The 27089-nt window shown below is 42.3% G+C and overlaps 1 protein-coding gene across 1 annotated transcript in view; it reads left to right on the forward strand.

The window, feature by feature from the left end:
- Nucleotides 1-27089, forward strand: part of nlgn2a (neuroligin 2a) — a 240029-nt gene that overhangs the window by 84204 nt on the left and 128736 nt on the right. The window contains exon 2 of the mRNA XM_050067150.1: nt 4755-5642. Within this exon, the coding sequence (XP_049923107.1) occupies nt 5135-5642 (508 nt within the window). The 5' untranslated portion in view covers nt 4755-5134. The remainder of the gene's footprint in view (nt 1-4754; nt 5643-27089) is intronic.

The following is a 27089-nucleotide window of genomic DNA, read 5'->3' on the forward strand; positions in this document are numbered from 1 at the left end:
TCTGTGTATATTGTGATCTGAGCTACTCTGTGGTTTGTTTTTAGAGCATGTTTGTATCCCACTGGTTAGCTCATCGCTGCTGCTTTGCACTGCACTCATATGGCAGTTACCAATACTATAGGGACGACCTTGTTGAGGAAGTATAGTGCCTACTCTTCAGTTCCCCCTGGTTAACACTGTCAGCTCTGTCAACACAGTTGCCATTGTTTAACACTCTTTATGGTGTTAGCTGCTAGCTGCTGGCTCAGCTAACTCCACACTGAGAACTGTGTCCACATAACTCTTACCCTTTGAATTTTGCATAGAGCCCCTTTAAAGAAATAGTTGGACATTTAATGGAATATTTACTTGAACGAGAGTCAAATGAGAGAACTGATAGCACTCTCATATGTATATTTGGATGTGTAATTGGTGACAGTGTTGCAATAGCAATTTGTGATATGTCAGTGTTGTGTTTGTAGGTTGTTTTCACTGCCATCTAGTGACCAAAAAAATTATATTGCTGGTTTAAATATGAGGCTAAAACAAGACGTTTAACTTACCTTAGCTTAGCTTAGCATAGATACTGGAAACAGGTGGTTAACTATCCTGGGTTTGTCCAAAGGTAACAAAATCCACCTTACCAGCGCTGCTTAAGTTGAGGTATTTCAGGTGGTTATATGCTAGGGGTGCAAACCACAAGTTTCATTAAGATAGCATATTGATACGATATATGCTGATTCATAAAGTTTGCCATGATACGATTCTGTCTAGATTCAGTTCAGTTCAGAGGCTAGGCTGCTAGCACTGTTTGAAAGTTTAGGAAGGAGGTGTGCTTGGATGGAAAGGTGAGACAGACATGCAATGGGAATTTTAAAATAAAGGTGTATCTTAAATATAACTATCTGTATTAATGTTTTCACTTCGCATCAATGATATTGAATCGCTGATCATTAAATTGATATATCGATCGAAATGGATGTATCTTTACACCTCTATATGTTTTTTATATGTTGGACTGCACATATTAAGCTGCAGTTATGACAACAATATCAATCTTCTCATCTAAGTCTTTGCAAAAAAGTGAGTAACAGTTTCCCAAAATGTCAACTATTCTAAGATGTCAGTATATTGAATATTGTATTCATTTTGTAGCTGAATATCACATCTCCACATTAAGTGCCTATACAGTCAAATTAGGCTCCCAAACTATTTCCCCAGCTCACAGTAATTTCAAAACTTTCCTCTGATGAACGCTTTTCTGTGATTTTCCAATTATGAGCAAAAATCTAACATGAATTGTTTACCAGCACCTGAATTGTACGCTGTGTTGTAAACATGCATTGTCTTGCTGAGCTTGCAAACTCGCAAGACATTAGGCTGCCTTATTTTCCTTTTAGTGTAGACGCTGGAGAAACAGTGTCTGATGTTGTACTCTTCAACAGACTCCTGACAGATCAGTCATCCTGCTTTCTTCTCCACCTTACTGAGAAGTATTTAGCTGTCCATTCTGTGTTTTATGCTCAGCATTCACTGTCGACTCTCCCCTTTTTCACAGATCTAATTTTTTTTGCAGCAGAGAGGATATCGACTATACTGAGCAATGGTGACATTGTTATAGCCTAGCTGTGAGCCTAATAATAAGGAAATTACCACACCATCTATCCGAGTTTGTTAACAGACGGGAAACATTTCAGGTCAACAAATTAAGCAACAAAACTGTGTTGACAGACTGCACCAGCCAGAGGTTGCAGGTTTGAGTCCTGTGACCATAAACGGTGTCCTGAGGCATGATGCCAAACACCTTACTGCTTTCAGATTGTACGTTGCTGTGGATGAAATGTCTGCTTAAGGCCCGCTTTGTACCCAATTTGAATACTGTTAAGTCAAGGAAAACATTTTTACCATTGTTTTGCATCTTTTCCTCTCCGTCCTCAGTGATACACAGCCACACGGCCCTGTAGCAATACAGCCTGCAGTAAACAGGCCGGTCAAGAATTGAAAATAGAATCCTTTGTATTGCATTGTCCTCCAGGGGTTTTTCAGGGGGACACATTTCGATGAGAAATACCAAGTGAGAGAGGGTGTGTGCAGAGAAAGATGAGGTTTATACTGATGGTCTGCCACTGAACGACCTGTGCGGTCGCCCTCCTTCTCTCTCTCTCGGGGGTTGGGGAAAAATATTCTTCAGATGACATGAATCATGGATGAGTGTGCATGAGTTTGTGTGTGTGTGTGTGTGTGTGTGTGTGTGTGTGTGTGTGTGTGTGATAGTGCTGCACGGATGCACAGAGATACAGTGTTTCAGGAGAACCTGTTCCTTTAGATCTGTGTCTGTAAGTGTGATAGTGTGTGCTACCTGCATTCCAAATACCACACACACTCCCAGTGGATGTCTCCTATGTGGCTCGGTGTCCATGCTCCCACCAGTCCCCCCCCTTCGTCTCTTCATCTCTGCTTCGCCAATCACTTAAGCTCTCCCACTGCTCACAGCAAAGCTGGACCAATTAGGCCCTCTAATTGAGCCAATTAGCAATTAAACACTCAGATGCACCCCGAAATTCTGGAGGTCCCTCCAGGCACACTCGTGCCTGCCAGGGGCTTGGATTTTCACCAAGGTTTCTGGCTTGTGTGGGCCTCTGCTGCCCTCAGTTGCTTGAGGTGCAAGTGAAGGGCAAGATGACCAGTTGGAGGATTCCTTTGGATGTGGGCTTTTTAGATGTCCACTTCTCTGAGAAACTCCAGGGTCAGTGAAGCAATGCCTCATGTGGCTTTTACTCAAGCACTCTGAAGGGTCTCTGCTGACCAGAGCAAAGCTTTTCATTAACACCAGGACCTGTCTCCCCTCCATCTACATCCTCATCTCTCATTTGTCTCTCCCTGTCCCTGCTCCTTTTTCCCTTACTCTCCCTTCATCTCTGCCTTTCTATCTCACAGTCTCTTTTATGTGTTTTGGAGGATGAAAATTTAATGGTAAATGTTGGTGTGTGTGTGTGTGTGAGTGGGTGGAGGGGGTCGTCCCTGTGCGCAGTGCAAAGCAGGCTGGCCTCTCCATGGTTTAATTAGAGCACACATCGCGCTGCCCGCTCCTCTGTGCGAGGGCACACTCCCAGACACACACACATGGGCGCGTGGGTAGAACAACAAAGTCCATGCTGAGAGGAACAAAGGCAGGCACCAATATATTTAGGCTGCACGCACCATACCAAAAGAAGACAATGAGCGATTACAGATGCGGAGGGCTCGCTCGCAATTAGCACTCTCTGTTTTTCACCACACTTTTTCCTCCGACAAGCCAGAGTAGATCCACCCCTCAAAGAGCTTGTTGTACATAAGAAACTTTATTATTACATGAATGAGCCTCCTTATTTGTATGTCTTACATCAGTGTGAGTGAGAGTGCTCGCCTGCTCATCAGCCTATATACTCTAATTATCTGCCGTCTTGCCTCAGGACACTTAACTCCCATACTTTCAAATTCAAATGGCTTTATTGGTAGCAGTAGAGGGGGGGCAGACAACAAAAACACAGAGGCGCTTCAGTGGGTGCAGGCGATGCAATAATACGGTTAATGATGACTTTAAATGGGACAATTATGGCACGGTGATAAAACAACAGCAAGCGTGAAAGAGAGAAAGAGGTAATGGTGAATTTTAAAAATCAGATAAGACGGAAATAGAGTGTGTGAACTTAAAAGAGATTTCTCTGTTTTTCCTGCACTGTCTTCATTACTGCTGGGGTGCTTGCCCCCCTACCATTACATAACACCACCCAACAATGTTATGACGGTATAATCTCCTCCATGCCTCGTGCATTTTCTGACTGTTACATGAGGATTTGCACATTTCCGCAGTAGATTACATGAATGAGCGTACAGTGTGTGGGCACTCATTCATGCGTGGGTCAATTAAGGCTTACTGTGCGCATGTGTGTGCCTCTGTGTTCTGCATGTGTCTGCATGTGTCTGAAAGTGTCCCGGGCCGCTGTAAGCTGCTTACAGGCGCACATTATTGACCTTTGACCTTACTGGGCAGTGAAAGGCTCACCCTAATCTCTGGCCTCTACTCCTCGTGTGTGCCGTCTACTGTACTCTTATCTCCAGAACCAGAACTGAAGCCTCTAAGAAATTAATAACCATAAATATTGAGGCATCAGTAGCAGGGTTGTTAGAGGAAGACTCCATGTAGTGGCGTGACTACATCGACTGCACTGCATTAGCTCTCTGCAGAGATGTGTTAGGAGTAAGCTGGCAGGTTAAATTCAGTTCACCAGGAGGGATTTGGTGTCCTCATACAGGTCAGATCAGGACAGTGTGAACATGTCTAATTTAGGGTTTCATGTATAATAGACAGGGATGGTCGTGTAGAAATGTGCATTCAACATGGAGTATACATGAGGCTTCTAAAAGTTTGACTTTTTCAAGGAGGTAGAAAGCAAACACATTTTTGTGAGTGTCTCTACTTGCCAGAGAAATGCGATTTTTAGCCTGTGATGTAATGATGTGGAGCGAAACACGTTGATCACCACATGAAATGTTCCCAAAATGAGTCTTTTTTGACTTGATCTCAACAATACTGCCTGTTGAGGGTCGTTTCATTTCCACTGCTTTCATTTCAGGAAATATGTTGGCAACAGTTGAAGGGGAAATGTTGCGCTGACAACATTTAATGGAATATATTTCTGCTTCAGATAAACTATAATCTCTCTTATCTTTCTCTCTCCCTCGCCCATCTTTGCACCCTCCCTCCTTCTCCTCTTCTCTGTCTCTATCTGCAGAATTCTGTTAAAAAAAACATCAATCAAATGATCTGGATAATAGAAGACCAGTAGGGATGGAACGCAACAGAACCATGGCTGGGGAAGCGTTTCGGATCCTTGCTGCGCAGAATCAGCACTGACCTGGCATCCACACTGAGGTCCGACCTTCTTCTCCAGCACCCCAAGGACCCTTCTTTCCCCCCAGCAACTGCTTTGCCCGCCTTCTCACCTTCACTTGGCGCTCCTTGTTTTGATCAAACCTCCGAAAAAGCTCTGCCTGCTTTTGTTTTTAATCCTCCTCTTAAGCGCCACCTTCCAGACTGTTGGTTATAATCCACATTCTCGCATAAAAAGACTGAAGTACGCCAAAACAGACTAGAAGCAGGTGGCTGAACAGTATGAATCCAGTCATGTACCCCCTTTCACTCTCTCTAAGTAAACAAAGTCGGCGGGGTTTGTCATCCAGGACACGCCCCCTTAGTCTCATGACAGACTGGTGCCTAATGGGTGTGCTTGGCCTCATCCTGCTCTTCAGCCTGGCCTCGAGCCAGAAGATAGACCCTTCCAAACACCCCATAGTCACCACCAACTACGGCAAGATCAGAGGCATCAAGAAGGACTTGAACAATGAGATCCTGGGCCCTGTAGAGCAGTATCTGGGCGTCCCCTACGCCACGGCGCCCATCGGCGACCGCCGCTTTCAGCCACCTGAAGCTCCGGGATCCTGGCAGGAGATCCGCAACGCCACCCAGTTCGCCCCTGTGTGCCCTCAAAACGTCCACGGCGTGCTCCCGGAGATTATGCTGCCCGTATGGTTCACAGACAACCTGGACGTGGCGGCAGGTTACATCCAGAACCAGAGCGAGGACTGCCTCTACCTCAATATCTACGTGCCCACAGAGGATGGTGAGTGGACAGTATTAAATAAAGGGGTGTGGGAGAATGGGAGATGAGGAATTTTGTGGGTAGCAGTGGCAACAATGAAGAGATAATTGACTGTGCGCTAAGCCCCGTCCCTTTAGGTACTCTTATTATGCCTGTCAAGCTTTCTGTATGCAGTGTATGATAATGACAGGGGTAGATTCACCACTGGAATTTTTGCAACAATGAGAAAAAGTTCAAAAGAGCTCTTATTTCTAGCGAGCAACCATCTTTTTTTTCAGCTGAAATGGCGTTGGTAGACTTTACGTCATCGGTATGAGTTGGTTGGAAACAATTGGCTGACTTTTTCACGTTTCCAGCTGACTCATTTAAAAAGAGAACCCTGTAAGGGGGTCTTAAATATTTACCTGATGGGTTCTCATGCACTTTTCATCTTTATACCTAAGAAAAGCAATGCACCAGAATTCGTATATAACCTACATAATCATGAGCCAGTAATTCCTATATAATCGTAGTAATTTGGAAGGCTACAATCACATGACCAATGCGCTAATGGGAGCAAAAAAGGAAGTATAAAGAGCAAAAATCTGCACAAGGAGGTCGGTTGGTGTGGTGGATGGGTTAAACAAACATAGGACTTTCCCCCAGGAGACTGGTGTTTGTGTCTTGTTTGAAATCAATTGAAGTTATTTTAAGGTACGTCTGTACCATTTTGTTCTCCTAAACCTAACCTACGTGACTTTGCTTTCGTAAACCTAACCTTCTTAACTTTACTTGTCCAAACCTGACATACATATCTCATTCTCGGAACCCATCGGCTGTATTCGGCGTCTGACTTCCGGCAGACGGCGATGCAGCCTCTGGGGGCAGACCCCCGATGTTTTGGCATTCCGGTTTGAGGAGGTGAATTTCTGTTTCCGACTTCCGTTTATATATAAGTAAATATGCTGAACCACTGCGATGGATTCAGAGTTTGCAGTGATTCCAATTATGTTCCGCCTCGTTAGTTCACCGCACGCAGCGTGTAACCTGGCAACAACTGCAGCCGGCTCAAACGTGATTGGTCAATATCACACGGACTACAAACACCCTACAACCGGAAACCAGGGCTCTTCCGCTCTTCTTCCGGAGGCAAGGCACTGAATGTAGAGTCTGTATATAGAGACTATACATATCTTAACTTCCCTAAACTTATATGTCACTTTTTGTTCAGTATCTTGCGCGACAACCCCCTATCATGATTGTTTTCCGAAACCTAACCTATGTAAATTTATGTTAAGTACGTAACATTACATTAAGTATGTAGCATGATGACGTCCAACCATGATTGTTATTTTCAATCTAACCTCCGTAACATTACATTCTTACACCTTACCTAACTCACAGCCAACCGTGATTTTTTTTTTTTTTTTTTTGCATGTGCTTTTTAGTAGGTTGGATACGTTGGATGATAACATACCTAACAGTGCGTGCAAAAGGCAAAAGCTTCCTATCCCAGGCACAAACTCATTGTCCTCACCAGTCAATGGTCCATGCAAAAATCCCATCCACCGTCTTTATATGCAAAGTATGGCTCTACTACAACCCCATATACACAGCTTCAACATGCGGAGAAATCCAAAGCTTTACAGACCTGCTGTGCTTAGTTATGTTTGCTATGCTATCATTGGAAAATTGCTTTTCAAGGGAGGGGTTTAGCAAACAGGCAATTAGGCCCACTCATAAGAAAGAGGAGCCTAGGGAAGTTCACTTAATGTGGAATATATGTCTGGAAAATGTTGTGAATTCTTTTGCAGGTTTATGCACTACTTTAAAACACCATAAATATTGCATATGGATATGGTGGGGTGTGTTTGTGAAGGGGGGCTTATATTAAAAAGAAACAATATGCAAAATATTCCATGGAGGGTCAAAGAGTTTTTCAATTACCCGTCCCTGGTTTCACAGAACAACCCATTCAAGGTGTTATAAAGCAAGAGAACAAAGGCCAGGACTGAAGCAGTTTCCAGGCACTTTATGAGAAAGGGATTAGGTGACATTTGACTTTTCTTACTTTTTTTTTACTGTCAAGAACCCTCTTCTCTCAACTCAGATCTTTCTGCGGACGTTTTTGTCTGCCCGGGCACTATTAGGTGCACGAGCAATAAAAGAGAAATATTTCCATTTTGTCGGCAGGTGTGATATGAAGAGTAGAGACTTCCATCACCCCTCTCTCTCCTTGCCTAGGGTATTGTAAGACGTGTTTCACATTTGTCTTTTCATTTATATATCTCTGTTATAAGCTGCACAAAGCCAGCACCTTTCACAGAGAGAAGGCTGGAGGAATCATGTTGGCGGGTTTCCCATGCAGAAAATGTTTCTTGGTTTGACCTCAAACTGGAGGTCTTCAGAGAGCAACTTTTAAGAGGAATCCGACTAACAAAATCTATGTCTTGTGGATAAAGCATAGTTTTTTAAAGCACATACACTCAAGTTTAAACATAAAAATTCAACTAGAAAAGCAGCCCACATCATCTGCTTTGACAGTATCAGTGTCAGCGCGTGTGTGCCTTTATGTTTGTATTCATCTCTGTCTCTCTTGCTGTCTATATGTGCACATCAGTGTGTATGTCAGCATAGTGATGAAGCACTGATTTACACTTTCTTCCCTCTAACACATTCTGGTTTCCCTGTCAGCACTTCCATCACTTGACTGGACTTTTTTTTAATTTTTTTTTTTTTTTAGGCCCTCACAGCTCAACACCCTTTCTGCCTTCCTTCCTTCCGCCTCTCCACTCCCAACACTGCAGCCTCAGCCCTCGACACCCTGTCATTGCCACTTATAGCTCCTCGGGGCACATATAGAACACTATACATCAGGTCTTGAGTCATTTCACACTGCCGCACAGCTTGTTTTTTTTTCTGCTGTTTTGTGAGATGTACGACTTGGTGGAAAGTGCCATAATACAGAGAGATACATACACACTCCCAGCTGCTGGCTTACACACTGTTCCATTGGTGTACAGTGCACTATCTGGAAATGTCACACAGGTGTAAAATAGTGACCTTCGTTCGTGTAAAATCAACATTACACCGAATACTGTCAGCATACTACTTCACTGTATCGATGAGGTACGAAAAAATATAATATCCACATTGCAAATAGCCTAAATACAATCAGTATAAATATGTCTTTATTAGGGATGTTACTTTTGGTAAATGTTTGCCTGACACTCATTTACAGTTAACTAACTAGGGTATTTTTGAGAAAAAAAAAAGCAAAATGGCATGAAAAACAAGAAAGACTTTCCTTTTAATGTGGCGCTCCATTGACTCAGTTAGCTTTAGCAACAAATTAGCGGCGGTGCTATCCATTTAGAGGTAGAAGTTTTAATGTTTCGTGATGTAAATGCCTTGCCGTTTATTTTATTTTCTGTTGATTTCTCTTTTTTGACAGACAGCATGCTAGTTTTGTTAACTTACACAAACATAGTGCCCACTGCCCAACCTCCGGTCTCCACTGGTTAGCTAGCTGCTCTGCACAGCACACCCGATAGGCAAGAGCCTGTTTTACCACCATCGGCTGCAACGGCTTTGCTGTGGAAACATGGTGGCAACCTGTCAGTCTCCCCCAAGTGAGTAAGTGACCTAATTTTGAGTCGTGAAACCCCTTCTGCATTGTTAGCTACGTTAGCACCACTAGTCGTGCCTACATTAACAGTGCTAACTAAGCTAACAGAGCTTACAGTGGTAATGAATAAGTGGTGACGCTAGCTAGCTCCAACCAGACCTAGGTGGTGTGCAATACAGAGCGGCGGCAGTTAGTTAGTATAGCATAAATACCTTATTAGCTGTGTTGTGGTAGCTACAGCAAAGAGTGCTGCAGGTGTGACGGGGTTTTTTGTTAATCTCGTCCTGGCTCCCTTGTCAATGGGATTTTCTCATTAGATTTTGGATGATTGTACAAATTAGCTTTAAATGAATGATACTTACATGTTTTGTTAGGCAAGATAATCATCACAAATTAACACAACTTTTATGATTTTTGAAACCTAAATGCAATCACCAGAAGTAAAAAGCTAACGTTAGGCTGTAAACAAACTACACGGTCGCATGACTAACGTCGCCACCACAATGAAGCTGTAAAGCTGTGTTCGTTGTGATGATGTCCTGTCGTCTCATGTCACTTGTTAGCAACAGCTTTTATCAAGACACATTAAAGTTTCAAAGTTCATAAGTGGGGTATTTACAGGCTTATTTTATGTCGTGGAACAAAAAGTAAAAGTCTCTTAAGCTTGGTTAAGCACAGACCTTATTTCAGGCATCGAACCAAAAAGAAATAAAAAACAAAACAAAACATAGACTTCGAGACTAGGGGACCGGGAGTGCTAAAATGCCAACTCATTTCTAGGTTGTAGGGACTTATTCCTGCACCACTCTATAGATCTGGTGCTAAACCAAGACTGGTCAGAAATATTCTCCGTGGTAACCATTAACTGTTGACATCCCTAAAACATGTAGTTGCAATATATGCACTCTTTTCATCCCTCATCAACATTGCTGGTAGATTTATGGTGGTCAAGTGAGGCATGACATTGCTTGCCTCAGCATTCCTCCGACAGCTCCAGGGTTGTCTTTCTCTTTGCTCCTCGTTTCCTCTGCTTCTCCTCCCGCATTGATTTTAAGTCATTTTTTACACGTGCTGCTGGGGAGGGAGGGGAGGCAAAGAGGAAGCAGGAAAAACAGAAGAGAGGAGAGAGAAGAGGAGAAAGCTTTTGGGCAGCAGATCAAAAATCATCCACAACTCGCCATCCACCGGGACACAAACACCACCACACATAGTTGAATACACTCACACACACATACACACTCATGCTCTCCCATCTTTTCTTGCCGTTGATCCCACTTCTATTCTTCTTACTTTTAAATAATGAATGCAGCATCTCAGAGTCTCCTGAGGCCTTTTACTTGTATCCTTTTTATAGGGCACCCTTAAGACAGAATCCTTAAAAACCTCCTCTAATTTTAAGTGGATTAAGCCTGCAGAATTACTTCTTAATGCTGCCATCAGTGCAAATGGAGGAAAGTGGGACACTCTTGACATGAATGTGTGTGTTTGTTCATAGATAAACAAATACGCTAACATTTGGTGGTTACTCATGGCTCCTTAATTAATACTTAAGTACTTAGTAAGTTGCTAAGCTAGCCATGTGTTGTCATTTTTTCATTAATTCCATGGCACTCATGAATAAATATGTTTCTGAATGTGTCATACTTTTGGGGGGAAAAAGAGAACATGACTAATCTCTTACAGTAATAATACAAAATGACACATGTTACTATCTGATTAACAGAAACTTAATCTAATATGCAAATGAGGATTTTAGTGCTTTTAGATTTTATTACTTCCAGTACATGAAAATTTTAGAGCCTGGAACAATATTTCTCGGTTCTTAACTCATCAATCTTGAATCTTAATATTGTTCTCAACACACTTAATAAATCATTATTATACATTCTAATATAAAATACAAATTATGGTCACACCTGCCATTAGGAGACAAAATTTCATCCGCACCCACTCCAGCACCATCATCACCACCACCACCCTTCGCTCTAATACCAACATGGGCAATTTCAAATAAGCTCTTTGCCATTAGCGGTGTAGTGACGGAGTTGGAGTCTCTAACAACCATTTCCAGATCCAGTGTTAGAGACCCATCCAGGCAATGCTCTGTTTTGCATACATAGACACAATATGATTACAAAAAACCAAAAGGTCAAATCAAAAAATTCCAAAACACAGGAAAAATAATAATATCAAATAATAATTTCAAACATGACTGTGACATATATCCCCACTTCACCTTAAAATAAAACAAGGAAAGATAAATGCCCTCCAATAACTGATTAGAGGAAAGCAGAATCAAACATTGATTAAAAGGTTACTGCCAAGCATTGATTTATAAAATCAAATCATGAGTAAAAAAACAAAACAAAAAAAAAGTACTCTTCATCCATCACCATAATTAATTTCAGTGTTTAATATATGTTAATTTCAGAATTTTTAGAGATGCCAGTATGCAGAAATATTCAAATACACCATTTTAAAAAGTGGCCACATTTTGCCTAGCCAAAATTTAGCCTAACTTTGCACCTTCCCGACAAGACAGTATGACATGGTTCATGATACCAATATCTTAACTCTAGCTTTGAAACTGAACACACAATGGGGATTTATTTGCTTGTCTGCCTCGTGCTTTACTATTGCCTTTTCATACCTGGTGTGGTCCAAACTGGACTACACCATTTTCACAGTAACTTAGGGGGGTGGGATATCAGATGACGGGTGGAAACATGTTTTGAAGATAACAGTAAATTTATTCATCATGGAAACACATGTAAATGTATTGTCACTGATGAGTCCTACCTGATCCCATCTAGGGGTCAGCTATAGACCTTTGCATGGGCTGCTCCTGGGTCTTGAACCGTACTCTTCAGTACCCTTTGCCCCCCTCGATTATGGTACAAATACATAATACAGAATACTCTATGTGACCCTTATGAGGGGTTTACAATACATAATTCTGGACTAATGTAGTCATCAATTAAATAAGCAACGATCCAGTATCAAGGTTGCAAAGTGAAAACATCAATACATATTATCATCTTTTAGATAGGCCCATATTTTGAGATTCCCATGGCACATCCATCAAAGCGCATCTCCTTCCTAAACATTTAAACAGTGCTAGCGGCCTAGGGCCAGGCAGACAGTGGTAAGCAGCCAAGAAAAAAACAATGAGGATATTTACTGATATCATCTTATATTGATCACAGGTCCCTGAATTGAACAGAATTTAAATTGTATCATGGCAGGCTTACTGATATCAGCAATTATCGTATTGATCGATTTAATTTCGTTAAGTGATGAAACTTGTGATTTAAATCACTACCTTTTACCCAACATGTTTTTGAATTATTATAGTAAGTAGTTTTCTTTGGTGGATGGTCCTGGCTTTCCTTTGCCAGTATCCATGAGATGGTCATTGGAACATCACTATAATGTAAAGGGTTAATAAACCCAGCTTGTTTCCTTGTTGTCCCTGTGGAAGGAATATCAGGTGTTAGGACCCAGGGGAACTGGTTTTGCCCTCCAGCAAGCTGCTCCCTCACCAAGTGCAGGGTGGGAGGGGCTCCACCGGTTCCCCTGGAGATGACATCCCATAAATCATAGCGAGAGGTTTTCATCTGGCTCCTGCAGAGTCACGGTGGATCGATAGACGAAGGGAAGGGAGGGAAAGACCGGCTGCTGCTGCTGCTGCTGCTGCTGCTGCTGCTACTGCGGCTGCTGCTGCTGCTGCTGCTGCTGCAGGCCCACAGACAAACCACATGCTTTTCTCAGCAGTCAGCAGCCATTAACGCAGAACAAGACTTCATGGTGAATAAGTTGGAGTAGCTAGACTCAGCAGCCCTCAAATGGGAACTCGCTGTAAGTGTTAACCAACATACGGGATCTCATATAGCTGCGCTTTATGCTCTTAGGCAGAGGGCATAGAAGTGATGGAGAAACGGTCGCTTTGATGTTAACAGCTTTTGGGTTTGTGAAGAAGACTAATCTCGTCAGTGGACCCACAACACCTGCTGAAGCCTCTACACCAGCTGCGCTGCCTCCACACCAGCTGTGTAGTGTCTTTACTGGCTGCGCAGAGTCCACTTGTGCTTCAGCTCTTAGCATTCATAACTGTGACCTTTACCTACCTGCTCAACAATGCTCCATTTAAAACCCCCTCGGCTAGGCAGTGTAATATTGTCTCATATATTTTCCCAACCAAATTATAAACAGCTCACCCCTGTCTTCATTGGATTATTCTTGCAAGTGGTATATTTTTTTTGCCTTGATTGTTTTTCTGACACAGGGAAGCAAAACAGAGATGCACCATTTTCTGAAGGGAAGGGCCATGTCTGTATTGGTCTGTTCCCTCCTTCTTGTTTCCTTAAAACCACGGCCCACCCATTGGTGTGACAAGTTCTGAGTGCTGTTGACCTGTACCCACTAACCAACCTATGGACAGTATCAATATGCATGTCCCACAACCCACGACAAGCTTTCAGATGACATCTTTCCAGAGGTCACAAGAAAAAAAATGTATTAAAAATGTATTTATTACAGTGTTACCTGTGTCAGACCATATGCAGGTTACAGTATATGGTGACTCTAAGTTGACCGTAGGTGTGAATGTGAGTGTGAGTGGTTGTCTGTCTCTATGTGTCAGCCCTGTGATAGTCTGGCGACCTGTCCAGGGTGTACCCACGTCTCAACCAATGTCAGCCCCCTCATAACAAACAATAGGAGAATATGGTATGTGCTAATTTGTCAATTTTGTCCTCTTCTTGGTGTTGTACTGCGCCCCAGATGCCTTTGGCCTTTCTTATTTCAATGCCTTCCACATACACTCCCCTCTACCTTTTTCCTTTTTTTTTTTAATTTTCTTTTTTGGGGTTAGCACCACCCCCGCTGGACGCCCTGGGCAGCTGCCGATGTCGCCTACAGAACTATTAGACTTTTCTGAAGCATCTGAGCTAGTGACATCCTGCTGGTGACTGGTGTAAACAGCCATTTGAGATCGGTAATCCCTAAATTAAGGATTGACTTCTCGAATAAAACAGACAAGCATGGATCTAGTACAAACTGAGATGGACTCCACCACACTTAGGAGAACTGTATTCGTGGTAGGCTGAGGTTTAACCCTGATAAGCTGTTACAAAGTGCCTTTTTAAGCTACTAGTTGTATTCAATTACTCCTGTTGGAGGAGGATATACATCAGTTTTGCCAGAGAATCCTCCGGGATTTGAACCGCTAACCTCAGCGTTGTCAGCTGCGTGCTTCTTTGGCTGAGCTGCAGGGTGCGAGCCGGGGGCCTTATAAATTATTCCATCCGATACTTCATCTATCTCCATGCATCAAACTCAAACTCCCACATCTCCCCATCCTGCAATATTTCAATTTTCTGAGGAGATTCATCAAGAAGGGTTCGATACTAACACAATAATGCGCACGGCAGCCGAGGGCTGCGCTGCGACATCGGCATCGCCAAAGGGCTAGAGATGAATAAATAAATAAAAGGGATAAAACAAACAGATAAATAATGGAAAGAGAGAGAGAGGTGCCAGCATGCAGCAGTGGAAATATGATATATATTGCCTCTGATGCCAGAAAAAAACCTTGATTATTCTGCTCCATCTCTTTCTTTATATCGCCTCTTTCTCCTGCCAGCCCAAGTTGATACCCTCTGAAGAACAAAAATGGAAGAAAAAAAGGGACAATATGGGAAAAATAGATCACCATCTTTCTTCAGGCAGACTACACTTCTCTTAGAATGAACAATTGCTGTTACAAACAGTATGGGTGCCTGTAGCTCCCAAGGGACTCTTGAAATATCTGTCTTTCTCTCCCTCACACCCTTTATCACTCGCCCAAAAGTTTTCTTTGATGTGAGCACGCTCGCCAGAACCGAAGGAGACAAAAACAGAGCCCTTAATAAAAAGACAAGGACAGAGTGAGAAGCTGAGAGTCAGATTTGAAGGCAGGCATCTCTAGGTAGTTGTCATTTTATAGAAGATGGAGGTCAGAGCAGAGGGCCTCATCCAGCCTCTGGTCCAACCCTTACAAACCAAATCTGACAGGGTCCATCTTTGTTTTTGCGCCTCCTCTCATGTTTCACCTCTCCCTCTCCTCTGTTTCTCTGCTCTATCCTGAGGCACGGTAGAGCAGACAGAAACTGGCCTGCTCGGTCAAAGGCTTTGTCTTACTGCGGGAGGTTGTGAGGGTGAAGAGAGAATCAAATCAGCCTGGGTCGGTCACTCGCTTTGTACTTTTCCATTCATCTGGGATAGTCCTATACATAACTAGAAAAGGCCACTGGAAGACACAGTACACAGGGCGTACAGGGCTGCTGAAAACTCTTCCAAGGACTAAAATGTAGAAAAGTTTTTTGCCTTTAAAGATGAATGATCCTGAACTAGATGTAGAGTTGTTTTGTCAGTATGTCTTTTGAAAAGTTGTTTTTATCATGAGTACTTTCACACAGAATTCTAATATTATGTGGTAATTTTTTCAGAGCATTCACACTGCAAATAAAGTCATCAACCAATCATGTTGTGCCCTGATTATAAAACAACAACACGGAGGCTCTGTAGTCCTAATCAAGACGCCAAACTTTCCACCTTAAGGGCTCATACATGATCCACTCTGTCTGTTCTTACCTTTCACAATAAGAGCCCTAAACATATACACTGCTATACTCTTTACCATAGGGAACTCAAATTCACTGAGAGCATTTTGCTGAAAGAAAACGGATAAAATAGCTTACAGTAGAGTAGGCCATACGACGACTTACCTCAGACAGAGCTGCAGATGCAGCTCTAAATAACAAATAGGTTTCGCAGTAGCTTCCGGTGAATCTACAGGTTGTTGCGACTAATGCTAATTCACATCACCGCTGGTATAAATAGTTTTGATGTGAAAAATTCGCAGATTAATTCGTTTCATCAGTTAGAACTTGGTGTTACAATCCCTGGAGTTTTAGCACACTTCGTGCAAGAGCATAGGTGTTTTGGCCTTGACCCACCGGCAGAGCCACCCCCCGACACATCATCAGTTGTGCACCTCAACATCATTGGGTGTTTCAACTTTTATCACAAGACACCGCTGAGGGAGGCCCACCACAGGCTGATCAGCCCTGGGTGTATGTCCGAAGATTGGCTCCTCCTTGGTCATCTAGGGGCCCAGACAGGATCCTTTCTCTTCAGCCACAGCCAATGACTGCACCTCTCAGCTGTATTGGCCAGATCCCTGACCTCTTTCCTCTGGGTCTGCCCATGAATCCCGATTTCCTTGAGGAGCCCTGTGGTGGATCTAGGGATGAGGCCTCTGCAGCCTACCTCAATCGGTCGCACCTCAGCTTTCCAGCCTCTAGTCACCACTTCAGTTACGAAGTAAGTGTAGCATCTCTTGTGTTCAAACACCTCCTCCGTGGCATCCTCCCAAGGGTCAGTTAGTTCTATGAGGAAGGTAATTCACAGTTTCGTGTTTTGTGTTTTTATTAGTCACATCCTCGGTGTGGAAAGCCCTTTATTATGCTGAATGGAAAAACAGTCCACCAATCAGAGCTTTGTTGGTGGGGTTAATAATAGGATGACATTCTCCTGGATAGCTAGCCAGAGACATTCATGAAAAATAGAGAGAGGAAAAGCCCATTAACTCTCTAATCCACATTTTTTGAATTGGTCTGAAAAACACAAACTGCCTAGTAAAGCTACTGCAGCTTTTATGCTGACTGAAAATGACATGAACGAGTCAGATACATCTGATTGTTAGGCAACCCTGAGGTTGCATTATTACAGCAAGATATAACATAAAGATTAAAAATACAGGGTAATATGACTACTCTATGCCAAACTTTGATCAACCTGGTTGGACCTCCAGAGCTTTCATTCATAACTGTGTTCACATTTAGCTTCTGTAATTGGTCTAAATTGGCCTTAAATCAAATTACAGAATGACAAAAAAATTGCAAAAAACAAAATCAACCTATAAATCAGGATGTAGACATAATTTCTTTTTGATATTTTAGATACACAAAAAAGAAAATATTCTGGAGATCTACTTAAAGACAGAAAGCAATCAACATGTCAGTAAAAATGGCACGACAGTTCCCCAGGGAAGACAAAACTCTATCTCTGTTTGATATTAGCAAAACTCTGGACAGTAACATCGCTCCTTTGAGCACAGACCTACAATATCCAATATGAAACATGAGCTGAGGGGAGGAGAGAGCAGCGGATTTTTAAATTGCTGACTGCTAAGCTGGTGTAGCCCGCGGGTTTGATGGACTGTTGAAATGGAGGAAAGGTTATTAGAAATGTGTCCAGAACTACTGAGGCTGACGTGTCTTACAAGACAAATCATAACTGTGCAGACAAAGGGAAGATTTAGGGAGAACCCGGATCAGGTGTGAGAGAGGGAATGAGTGTGTGTCTCTGTGTGAGAACGAGGGAGAGAGAAAGCTCCGAATATTGTGAATGTGGAAAGGAGTTACTTTCAAATCTTGCAGAGTGTGTTTGGATTTGAGGGCAGATTATCTGTGAAATTCCTCCTCGTGGGATGCAGTCCAATTTTATAATTGGTTGTGGTTGTAAAAGTTTTGAAATCGGAGTCTGGACTAACATTTTACTTCATTAAAGTGTACTTACGTCATTTGAGGCGGTCAGCAATTCTGCAGAGACAAATTTGTTTGCAAGCATAGTGCACCATTGCTACTTTTCTGCCCACTACTTGAAATTTAACTGCACCACTTATGATTTCTTGATTTTAGTCAGTGAAAAGTGTAGAGCATATCTGGATTGTAGCTGTCAAACTTCATGTGACTCAAACATGAAAAAAGCCAAGGTATATACAGCATTGAGTTACACATTTTATTACATCCACAACAACAACACCACAAACAGATAAACACTTTTAGTAAAGCGGGGCATACACTGTACAATATGAGCCTGTTTTAGAAATATTGTTCAATTCCAGCTCCCACTGTACAAGTAATGTACTGCAATGTAAAGCCAAAGCTCACGATTTATGTGCGCACGATTTAACAGTCTGTGGTCTGATAAAGCCAAGACCTGAGTCTGTTTTCCACTATACATGTAAAATAGACAATAAAACGGCTGGTCAGCCCTTGGGGACTGTTCTGGCTGTTGACAATTGTCAATAAAGATTTGTTTGAAAGCTCTCAGGCTGGGGGCAGGTAGAAGCTTGTTTGCTAGCAGAGGTATGGTCACAATAATGTAGAGACAGACATACCAAAAAAGAGCTTACAAGTCAATTTGTGCAAAAAAGTGTCAGTAGAAGTTTTGATTCCTTCTCTCTGAAACACACACACACACACATGCACACACAAGTTCACAAGTTAGCAGCACCAACAAACTAACAAACATTGGCTGAGTTAGAAAAAAAGGTACTGACCTTGGGGAATTGACTCATGACTCTACTTACAACACCAATGTCATTTTAACTGTACATTCACACCAACAGCGACCAGAGCTTCCAAAGCGGCAGAACTCATTCATTTTCAATGAGAGCCCGGCAACTTGGGCGACTTGGGCGACCTGGTCATCAGCCGGTTTGGCGGCAACCAATCGGAATGTTGACGTGCTTCGATGAAGCGGGTCTCAGAGAACAAGCCGTGTAACTTTGGTTCCTACAGCGCACTTGTTCCGACAATGGATATCGAGAAGTTTATTACTTGCGTTCGTGCCCACTCAGTCCTTTATAATGTGTCGCTGTTTGGTTACAGAGACCAAGATTAAAAAAAGAATGAGGCTTGGGACGGCGTCGCGGATGTAGATGGTTGGTCTGATGAGTTTTAAAGTGTGTTATGTTAGAAATAGAGGAGAGAATTGCAGGCTAATGTTGCGACGTAGTATGCAAGTCTTGAGCTTGAGCTTTTTGACTGGACAACAGCAGGCGGCAACTACGCTGCTTTCAAGCCAGTAGTCTGCTTTGCGGCTCCTTTAAATTGAAAAGCACGATCAAATGTTCAATGATTCACATGATGAGCGACTAGAGTGCCCAAAGCTGCCACAAACATTTTTGACAGTCATGCTTCTTTGGCGCCCGCTACAGACTTTGCTTCTTTGGAAGCTTCTGGGTTGAACGTACAGTAAGGCCTGTTGTCAACAGGGTTTTTTTCCTAACCCTAACCACATATATACAAACTGTTGTATAAGGAGAGGTTAATTGAAAAAGCTTCCAAGAGGAGAGGTTTACAGGAAGTGCTTGATGTGAAGAGGCAGTTTTTTATTACTCCTTCCCTCTACCTTATATATATTTTTTAGAACTGATAAACAGACTGTTTAATCTTGTTTTTAAAAGGCTGAAAAAAATCCACCACTCTTCAGACTGTAAAACTTGAAATACAGAGTGTTGATCTTCCAACAGCCACATGCTCACCTCTGGAGAACTCCAAAGCTTGACAGGCCTGCCGTGCCTAGTAACGCTTGCTAAACAAGATTGGACGCTGCCAGTGCATCTCAGTGCACTTCCATTATGCACTTCCATTAATTCTTGAGGTTATAACTCTCAATGAAAAACACTGAATGGGTTTGGAACATTTGAAGTGCAACTGCGTTAAAATAATCCCTGCAGATATCGATAATGACTGTAATTGGAGAAACGATTTGCATAATTTACTCAGTATCTTTACATATTGTGGATGCAAGCGAATGCGGCAGTTTCATAATGCGATTACACGACTGAGACGGAGTACACTGCCAGATTATGATATTGATCACATTTTGAAGCTTTCAGTTAGCCTCTGAAGGAGGCTGAGGAGCAACAGTATAGTTAGTGAGAGATGCTGAAATGAAGAGAGGATGGGAGCCAGGGAGGGAGGGAGGGAGGGAGGTTGAAGGAGTGCAGAATTTAGATCGAAGACACAAGAAAAAGGGGGAAGTGGGGCGGAGGGGTTGTCTTGGCAACCATCCACCACTTCCTGTATCTTCCTGTCAGGGCGCGCATCAAAGGCTGCGTGCATTTTGCCTTTCCACTAGACTCTGAATGAAGGAATTAGCAAGGGCTCAGTTCCAGCTATTTATAGCCTGTAAGCCAGAGAGATGGAGAGAAAGAGGGTGTGTGTGTGTTTAGATGCATGCGTGGGTGGGTTTTAGAATTCAGTGGGTGTGTGTATGTATGCATGTGCATGCACATCACATGATCCTAATAATCTCAGCGGTGTGTTTTTGCCCGTTTTGTCGCATTCATGTGGGTCATCAGTTTGATCGACTCTCCTGTCCTCCCACATCTTTCTCTCTATTCCTCTCATTCAGCTTGTATTATCTCTCTTCTTCATGCATTGCCACCCTTCTTATCCAGTCTCTCTTCCCTTTACATTCCATACCATACATACCATTTTACTCTAAAGCATATCCCCCTCCCTCCTCCCACCTAAAATTCTCACAGCTTCCCCGTCATCACCATATGCTTTGGATGAGCAGTGAAGGCAGAAATAGGATTTAGCTGTAGACAGTCCATTTAAATGATCGTTTTAGCCTCAGGAGAGTGAATTGACTTTACAACAGTACTTAAATAATAAGCTCTCAGGCTTTGACTATCCATGTTCTTTTGGCTTTGCTTCTGTAGCAGCACTCCAGCACAATCTGGGATATCATCTCATTTAACTCGGGGATTGATGAAGTACATCTAATGGGATTTGATGAAGTCTGATGTACCCTCTCCAACAATTAAACATTCCATTAAAAATAAGCCCAGGTGGGGCAGCGGTTCAGAGTCAAGCTGAGGGACAAAGGTGCTCTCTGACACAAACTCTGCCTTCCAGTCTTTCTGTAAATGTCCCAAGAAGATCTGTTCCGACTTGTTAAAAAGACTTAAAGGAACACTTCACCCACAAAATGACCATTTGCATATCAGTTACTCAATCCATGTTATGCTGAATTCATCAAGAAAACTTTGTATTTCCTGTATGCCTTTATGGTGAGCAAAGAATCTAAAAATGGGGGAAATTCTTGATGAATTGAAGTCAATGGGGGCCACGTTTAATAACAGCAAAACTATATCAAAACTTAGTTTTACAAACTCTCACGAGTCTTGCAGTATAATCCAAGTGTCATTTATCCAGTGGGATGCTCAGTAACTCCCAAACACATGCATTTTCACTATATATAGTGAGAGTTTATAAACAGATGTTTTAAACTAGACATGGACCCCATGCACTCAAATTCATCAATAATTTTCTCTGTTTTGAGATTTTTAATTTACTGTTGAGAAAGTTTTCTTTACAAATTCAATGTAATGCACGGTAAGTAACTGATATATATAGTCACTTTTTACTGAAGTATTTTTTTAACTCAGACTTTTGAAGCTGAAATCTGCAACGTTTTATTTTAAAGCTGCTCAAATCAGTATGTTTTCATTAATACAATAAAAAAATGACTTTTCAAAAGCTGAAAATACTTAACAAATGTGACATTAGCTAACCTCTCCACATTCTTTGCTGTAATATGAACATCAGAAAGTAAGCTTTGTATCAATGAGGTGTTAAATTGATAGAATATTTACCTCACAGCCATAGCAGGCCTTACCCATTACGCGATGTAAGCAGTTGCCTAGGGCCCCTGGTATCTGGGGGCCCCGTAGAGCAGAATTTTTTCAGTTACCTAGACAACAAAAATAAAAAATAAAAGCTGAACAAAAATTGGTAAAACAAAAACAAAATAACTATTAAAAATGATACGTTAAACAAAATGAATGAACAAGACAACAATGAATTTCAACACAAACTGGGCTAAATATCTTCACAAGCTGTTCTTTTATAGTTTGCCAGCACTGCAGCCCATGATTTAAGTTTGATAAATTACATTTGGATGTCGATGAAAGAGGACCATTCCTAAGGTTAGGGGGTAATAGATAAATAGAAAAATGTATTAACTGCAGTCTCTTTAAAGATAGTGTTGCTGCTAATAGGTCCCACTTGAATATTTACATGCTTATTTGTACATTATGTGTGCTTAAACTTGTATTTACAATTTATATGTCGGACTGAAAGTTTGGTTGTTAAATGCAAAAGCGTTCTTCCTAACACGTCTACAGGCATATTTGTGGTAACTTTTTCAGCACAACCTCAGCTAATTTTAAGACTGTAACTTCAACAATCAGGATAAACAGAATTCGGGTTCGTCATATAATGTACAGCGGGAACGGACAGTCGTAAATTGCCCTCAGCTCTCAGTGTGTTTGCCTTTTATAATTAATCCTCTGGTTTATTGATACAGTTCACATTCTGAACTGCTGAGTCAGCCCGTTCAAGCCAGCGCGGTCAGCTATCCTGTTACCACGTTGTTGATGAGACCAACAGCATTTGAAAATTACTGAGCAATGCTGTGCAATGGAGATAAGCTTGAGTATAGAAAGAGAGTAGTGCAGTGTTGCAAGAGAGGATTGAATTGTATCATTGAACTGAGTGAAATTGATATTATTATTTGATTTTCATATAGGAGTCTTTTTTTTCTCCTTCGCACTGAATAGAAAGTCTTTTCACTTAAATAGAAGAAGCACTTGAGAAGGAAGAAGCTCAAGTAATACTGCTAGTTTATAAGGATTACAGCACAGACTGGACTTTTTAACGGGATCGTATCTACCTCGGTTTCCTCTGTCCATGGAAATTGGAAACAGATCGTGTTCACAGACTGGAAGTGTACCTGTTATTAAAGTAACCTTGAGAAAAGACGATATAGGAAGATCAAAGAGCCCAGCAACCTGTGAGGCGAACAGGAAAAAGCCGAATTCAGCTGTCTGGGGATTAATAATGGCTGTGGTTTGCCCCAAGGCTAACTGAAGAAGCACATGTATGCAAACACGCACACACAGGCGAACTCTTGTTGGTACATGTACACACTTAGTCACACACAAAAACAGACACACACTTGTTGGAACGCATGAACATCCACATGAATTGAGGTATGTTGCCTTTTCTCGCCTTTACCTACCTCCCATCCGCCCTCTCTCCCTCACACACACACACACACACACTCCATCTCTTTCAATACAGCTCAAAGGGCCATCTCTTCAGGGCCTCTGAAGCCGAGGTGGCCGGTGGCAGTGAATGCAAATCACCCCTCTCGCACACAGAAACACCCACAGCTCCCTCTCTGCCAGGTCCCTGCTGCTCACGATGCCTCCCACAGCACTGAATGGTAAGGGCAGAGAGAAAAAGGAGAGATTAAAAAAAAGGAGGGAGGAAGGGATAGACAGATAGAGCAGGAGGTTATCCAGAGGTAAGGCTTCCTCCTCTGGTGGAACGAGCCTGCTGATGTGTTCACTATGCATCTGTGCAGCGTAATTCATCACTAGTTAGCAAGAGTAGCTGCTGGGTTCAAGCTGACGCCCAGTATTAATGACTTGAAGTTCTTTAATCCATGGGCTGCACAGCTCCAACACCTGGGCTACTGCAACATAGAAGTACACACACTTTTTTTTTATTCTACAGTACAAGGTTAAAAGTACCATGCAGTCAGTGGTCATGAATCAAGAACATATTACAATCATGCGTTGTGCTGTCAAGCGATCTAGAGTTCATCTAGCCTGTGCTGCATTGAGCCAAAAAGAACAGCAGCAGTCAGCTCACACTGATGTCAGCTCACATTTCAGCACCATGGACAGCATCAGAGGACAACCGAATCACATTTAATGCCATGTTCTCTGTTTCTCCCACTCATAGCTGTGTCTGAAACTATTTACTTATTCACAATTCACTGCCCACTTTATGGGAGATTTTATGGATGAAAATATATCATTTTTGGAAACAGGTTGTTCTTTTAATCCGGCAGAGGCTTAAATTTACCTTCCAGGAAGCTCACTAGTTAGCTCTTATCAATTGTTAACTACTTTTAACAGGCTTCACAAGATAATTAACTTATTTTGAAATATATTTTCCTCTGAGTTTTGATTTTCTTCTTGTGAATTGCTGAATAATTTTACCTTTTTGAGATACTAGGGCTGTTGTCAACCAAAGAAAATCTTGGTTGACTGATTTTCTACCTACTCTTTAACCCATTTATTGGTCAATGGGGAAAAAATTGCCATTATCTCTAGATTAACTACATCGGTTGCAGTACCCTGAGTGCACTCTACCTGGTAGCGTTCTGTGCCCACCAAAAGTTTCTTTTCCTGAGGCCAATGCATATATTTACACTATGCTATAAGCACCAGCAGCGGGGTGAGGTGCCAAGTGTCTATTCTGTGCTGAGCGCTGCATGTTTGACATTTTTTTCCAGTCATAAAGAGTTGAAAAAAATGTTCAGCTTTGGGTACAACACTGCACTTGTCACTGTCACTTTCTACCCAGCTATGTAAGCACAATGGAGGAGGGACAAATACCACAAGGACCAACAGTCACATCTTACATGTTCAAGTGCTGAACAATAACAGGTCCATCCTCTTTCACTATGTGCGTCCTCCTTCCCTTCATCCAGGGTCAGGGCTAGAGCAAGTACTTTACCTTCTTTTGACATTTTCCCCTCCACGAATATCCTTTCATAGCAACCAGATAAAATAAAAATATCTGGTTCCTATCAGCTAAAAATGGCTGCACCTCCAGAGTGCTCTAGCGCTTCCAACTAAGAAGCAAAAGAGCAGAAGAGTGTGGACACGCGACCTAATGAAAGTAACACCAGCAACTATTGAGAATTTGGTCGGGCGAGAGCATATCGACCAATCAGCCCACCAACCAACCACAAGATGTCAGCCCGAGGGGAGACAGCACTTTTTTGGTTTAATCTGATCTGTATAAAAAGGTACCTGTATATTTATGCAGAATCTGTTTGTGGTTCAAGTGGGGATATCACATTTAAGCGCAGGGAAACAGTCCATGTGATAAGCAGAAGAGGCAAAACGCATTGGCCAAAATGTAATCTTGGAAACCATCAGCTATCTTCTGACAACAATTTAGCTTTATATTAGCTTTATCCGTATTTCTGTGCAGGTATCTGTTTTTTCGAGAGTAGCTGAAATGACTGGCACATGGAAGAGTAAGTCCTGGCACAGATGTGTGCTTGCTACCCCGGATCCCTGAAATATTATCATCGTCAGACCGATAGCCCATAGGTTCTGAGATTGGGTTTACCCTGTCACAACTGGTAGACATATACATCCAGTGACAAGGGGTTGCAAGTGGATATTGTTTTGAAGGGCACAAAAGACTAAAAGGTTAGGAACTACTGCTGTGGTATTTAAGGTTAATCATTCTCACTAGACATCCAGTCAACACAGTGAAATGGCGATTTATATAATGAATAGTGAAAGGTTTCGGACACAGCTATAGTCTTTACTCCACCTCACTTTCTCATCCCTTCTTATCAGACCCTGCTTCCTCTGCTCTGTCTTTGAGTCAGCTCTGCTCTCTCTGTCTCTCCTTGCATCTCCTCATGGCATAAATGCAGTATTTTACCTGCAATAAAGGAGTTCTGTTTACTCAGTCGAGCTTAAAAAGTGCCCAGTAAAGTTTTAAAAAATTAAAAGAATTCCCTAATCTACTCCAGCTCAACGGATAAAAAAAATTAGCAATATTTTCAAGGCACTTCATTTCCAATCAAAAGTCCACTGAGCCAGCCCCCACTTGATGTTACAGTAAATTCAAGAGCCCCAGGTTTAGTTTCTAGGTGACACAACGGATTAAACTGTTGGTCTTTTGGTAAGATGGACCTTGGGGGGGGGGGGATGAGAGATGGCGATTGAGCTGTCCAAAAGCATTAAAATAACATGTTTTCTGTTCTATCACTGTTGTCAGCTCAGCCTTATTTCCCAGGAGTCTCCTTTATTTTAGCGTTCAAGTTTAACAGGATTTCGATCCCACTTTAGAAGACCTTATTGGGACAAATTAGTATAAATGGAAAATCTGTTATGACTTCATAACTCAGTGTTAGTAGGGGTATTTTAGAGCAGACTTTCCCTTTAATGGAGTATGTACAGCTGGTACACATAAGGATAGGGACGGATGAAGAGCCAAAGGAAGACACAAAGAAAGTAGTACAAAAATATATATAGGCATGTGTCTGCATCTTGGTGTCCCTGCCGGGCCTTTGACCTAAATTATTCCCCGTGCTCCATCTTGGCACTTCCTCAGCGTGCCACTCTGTCAGCATTAGGAGCTCTGCCTCATCCGCTCACTGGTTAGTAATGTCCCAGCACTGCGGCCCGCGGTGGAATAAGCTCTTACAAGGCTGGCCTGAGAGGAGGAGATGGATTTAGATGGAGGCAGAGAGGAAGGATGGCAAAGGGTCAGCCTCAAACAAGCTGTGTGCTTCACCTCTTTGTATCCACGCTCCCAGTCCGCTCCTCCAAACATATTCAGCTCTTTCATAGACATGCTGATACTGCTGTTTCCACTGACCATGCTCATTGTGTAGAGGATGACATCTAGTAGTATGTCTCAACATTTACATTTACAGTGCAGGCATTTAGCTGACAGTGTCAGATAGAAGTGTGCGGCTTACAATGTGCAACAAGAAAACTTGATTACACTTTTTTTCAAGTGCAACAGTGTCACTTTTAGACTCATTTCCTACTGTTGTATATTGACATTTTAATGGTTTGATCACAAAAGTAAAACAAGAATCTAACACTACATGTCACAGGAATATCGTGTTGTTTCCTGTATGTAGTTCTGTCTCAGTGGTTTTCACCCAGTAGTCTATTACATATCAGTTTAAAGTCATTGGGCTCTAGTTTCGCAGACCGGGCGCGGCGGGGGCGCAGCGCACCTGCGCTTCACCAACTGGGTGTGGCCAGGCGGATTTTGTAAGTTTGGCACACCGTGCGCCTGGCGCAGCTACTCCTCTTTCCCACCTCTGTCCCTCCTACCGGCGCAAGTCAGAAAGAGGGAAGAGAGAAGGTGTGGAGTGGGTTTTACACACATCACACCAAT

This window comes from Epinephelus moara, chromosome 17 (assembly GCF_006386435.1).
Source record: "Epinephelus moara isolate mb chromosome 17, YSFRI_EMoa_1.0, whole genome shotgun sequence".
Classification (NCBI taxonomy): Eukaryota; Metazoa; Chordata; class Actinopteri; order Perciformes; family Serranidae; genus Epinephelus; species Epinephelus moara.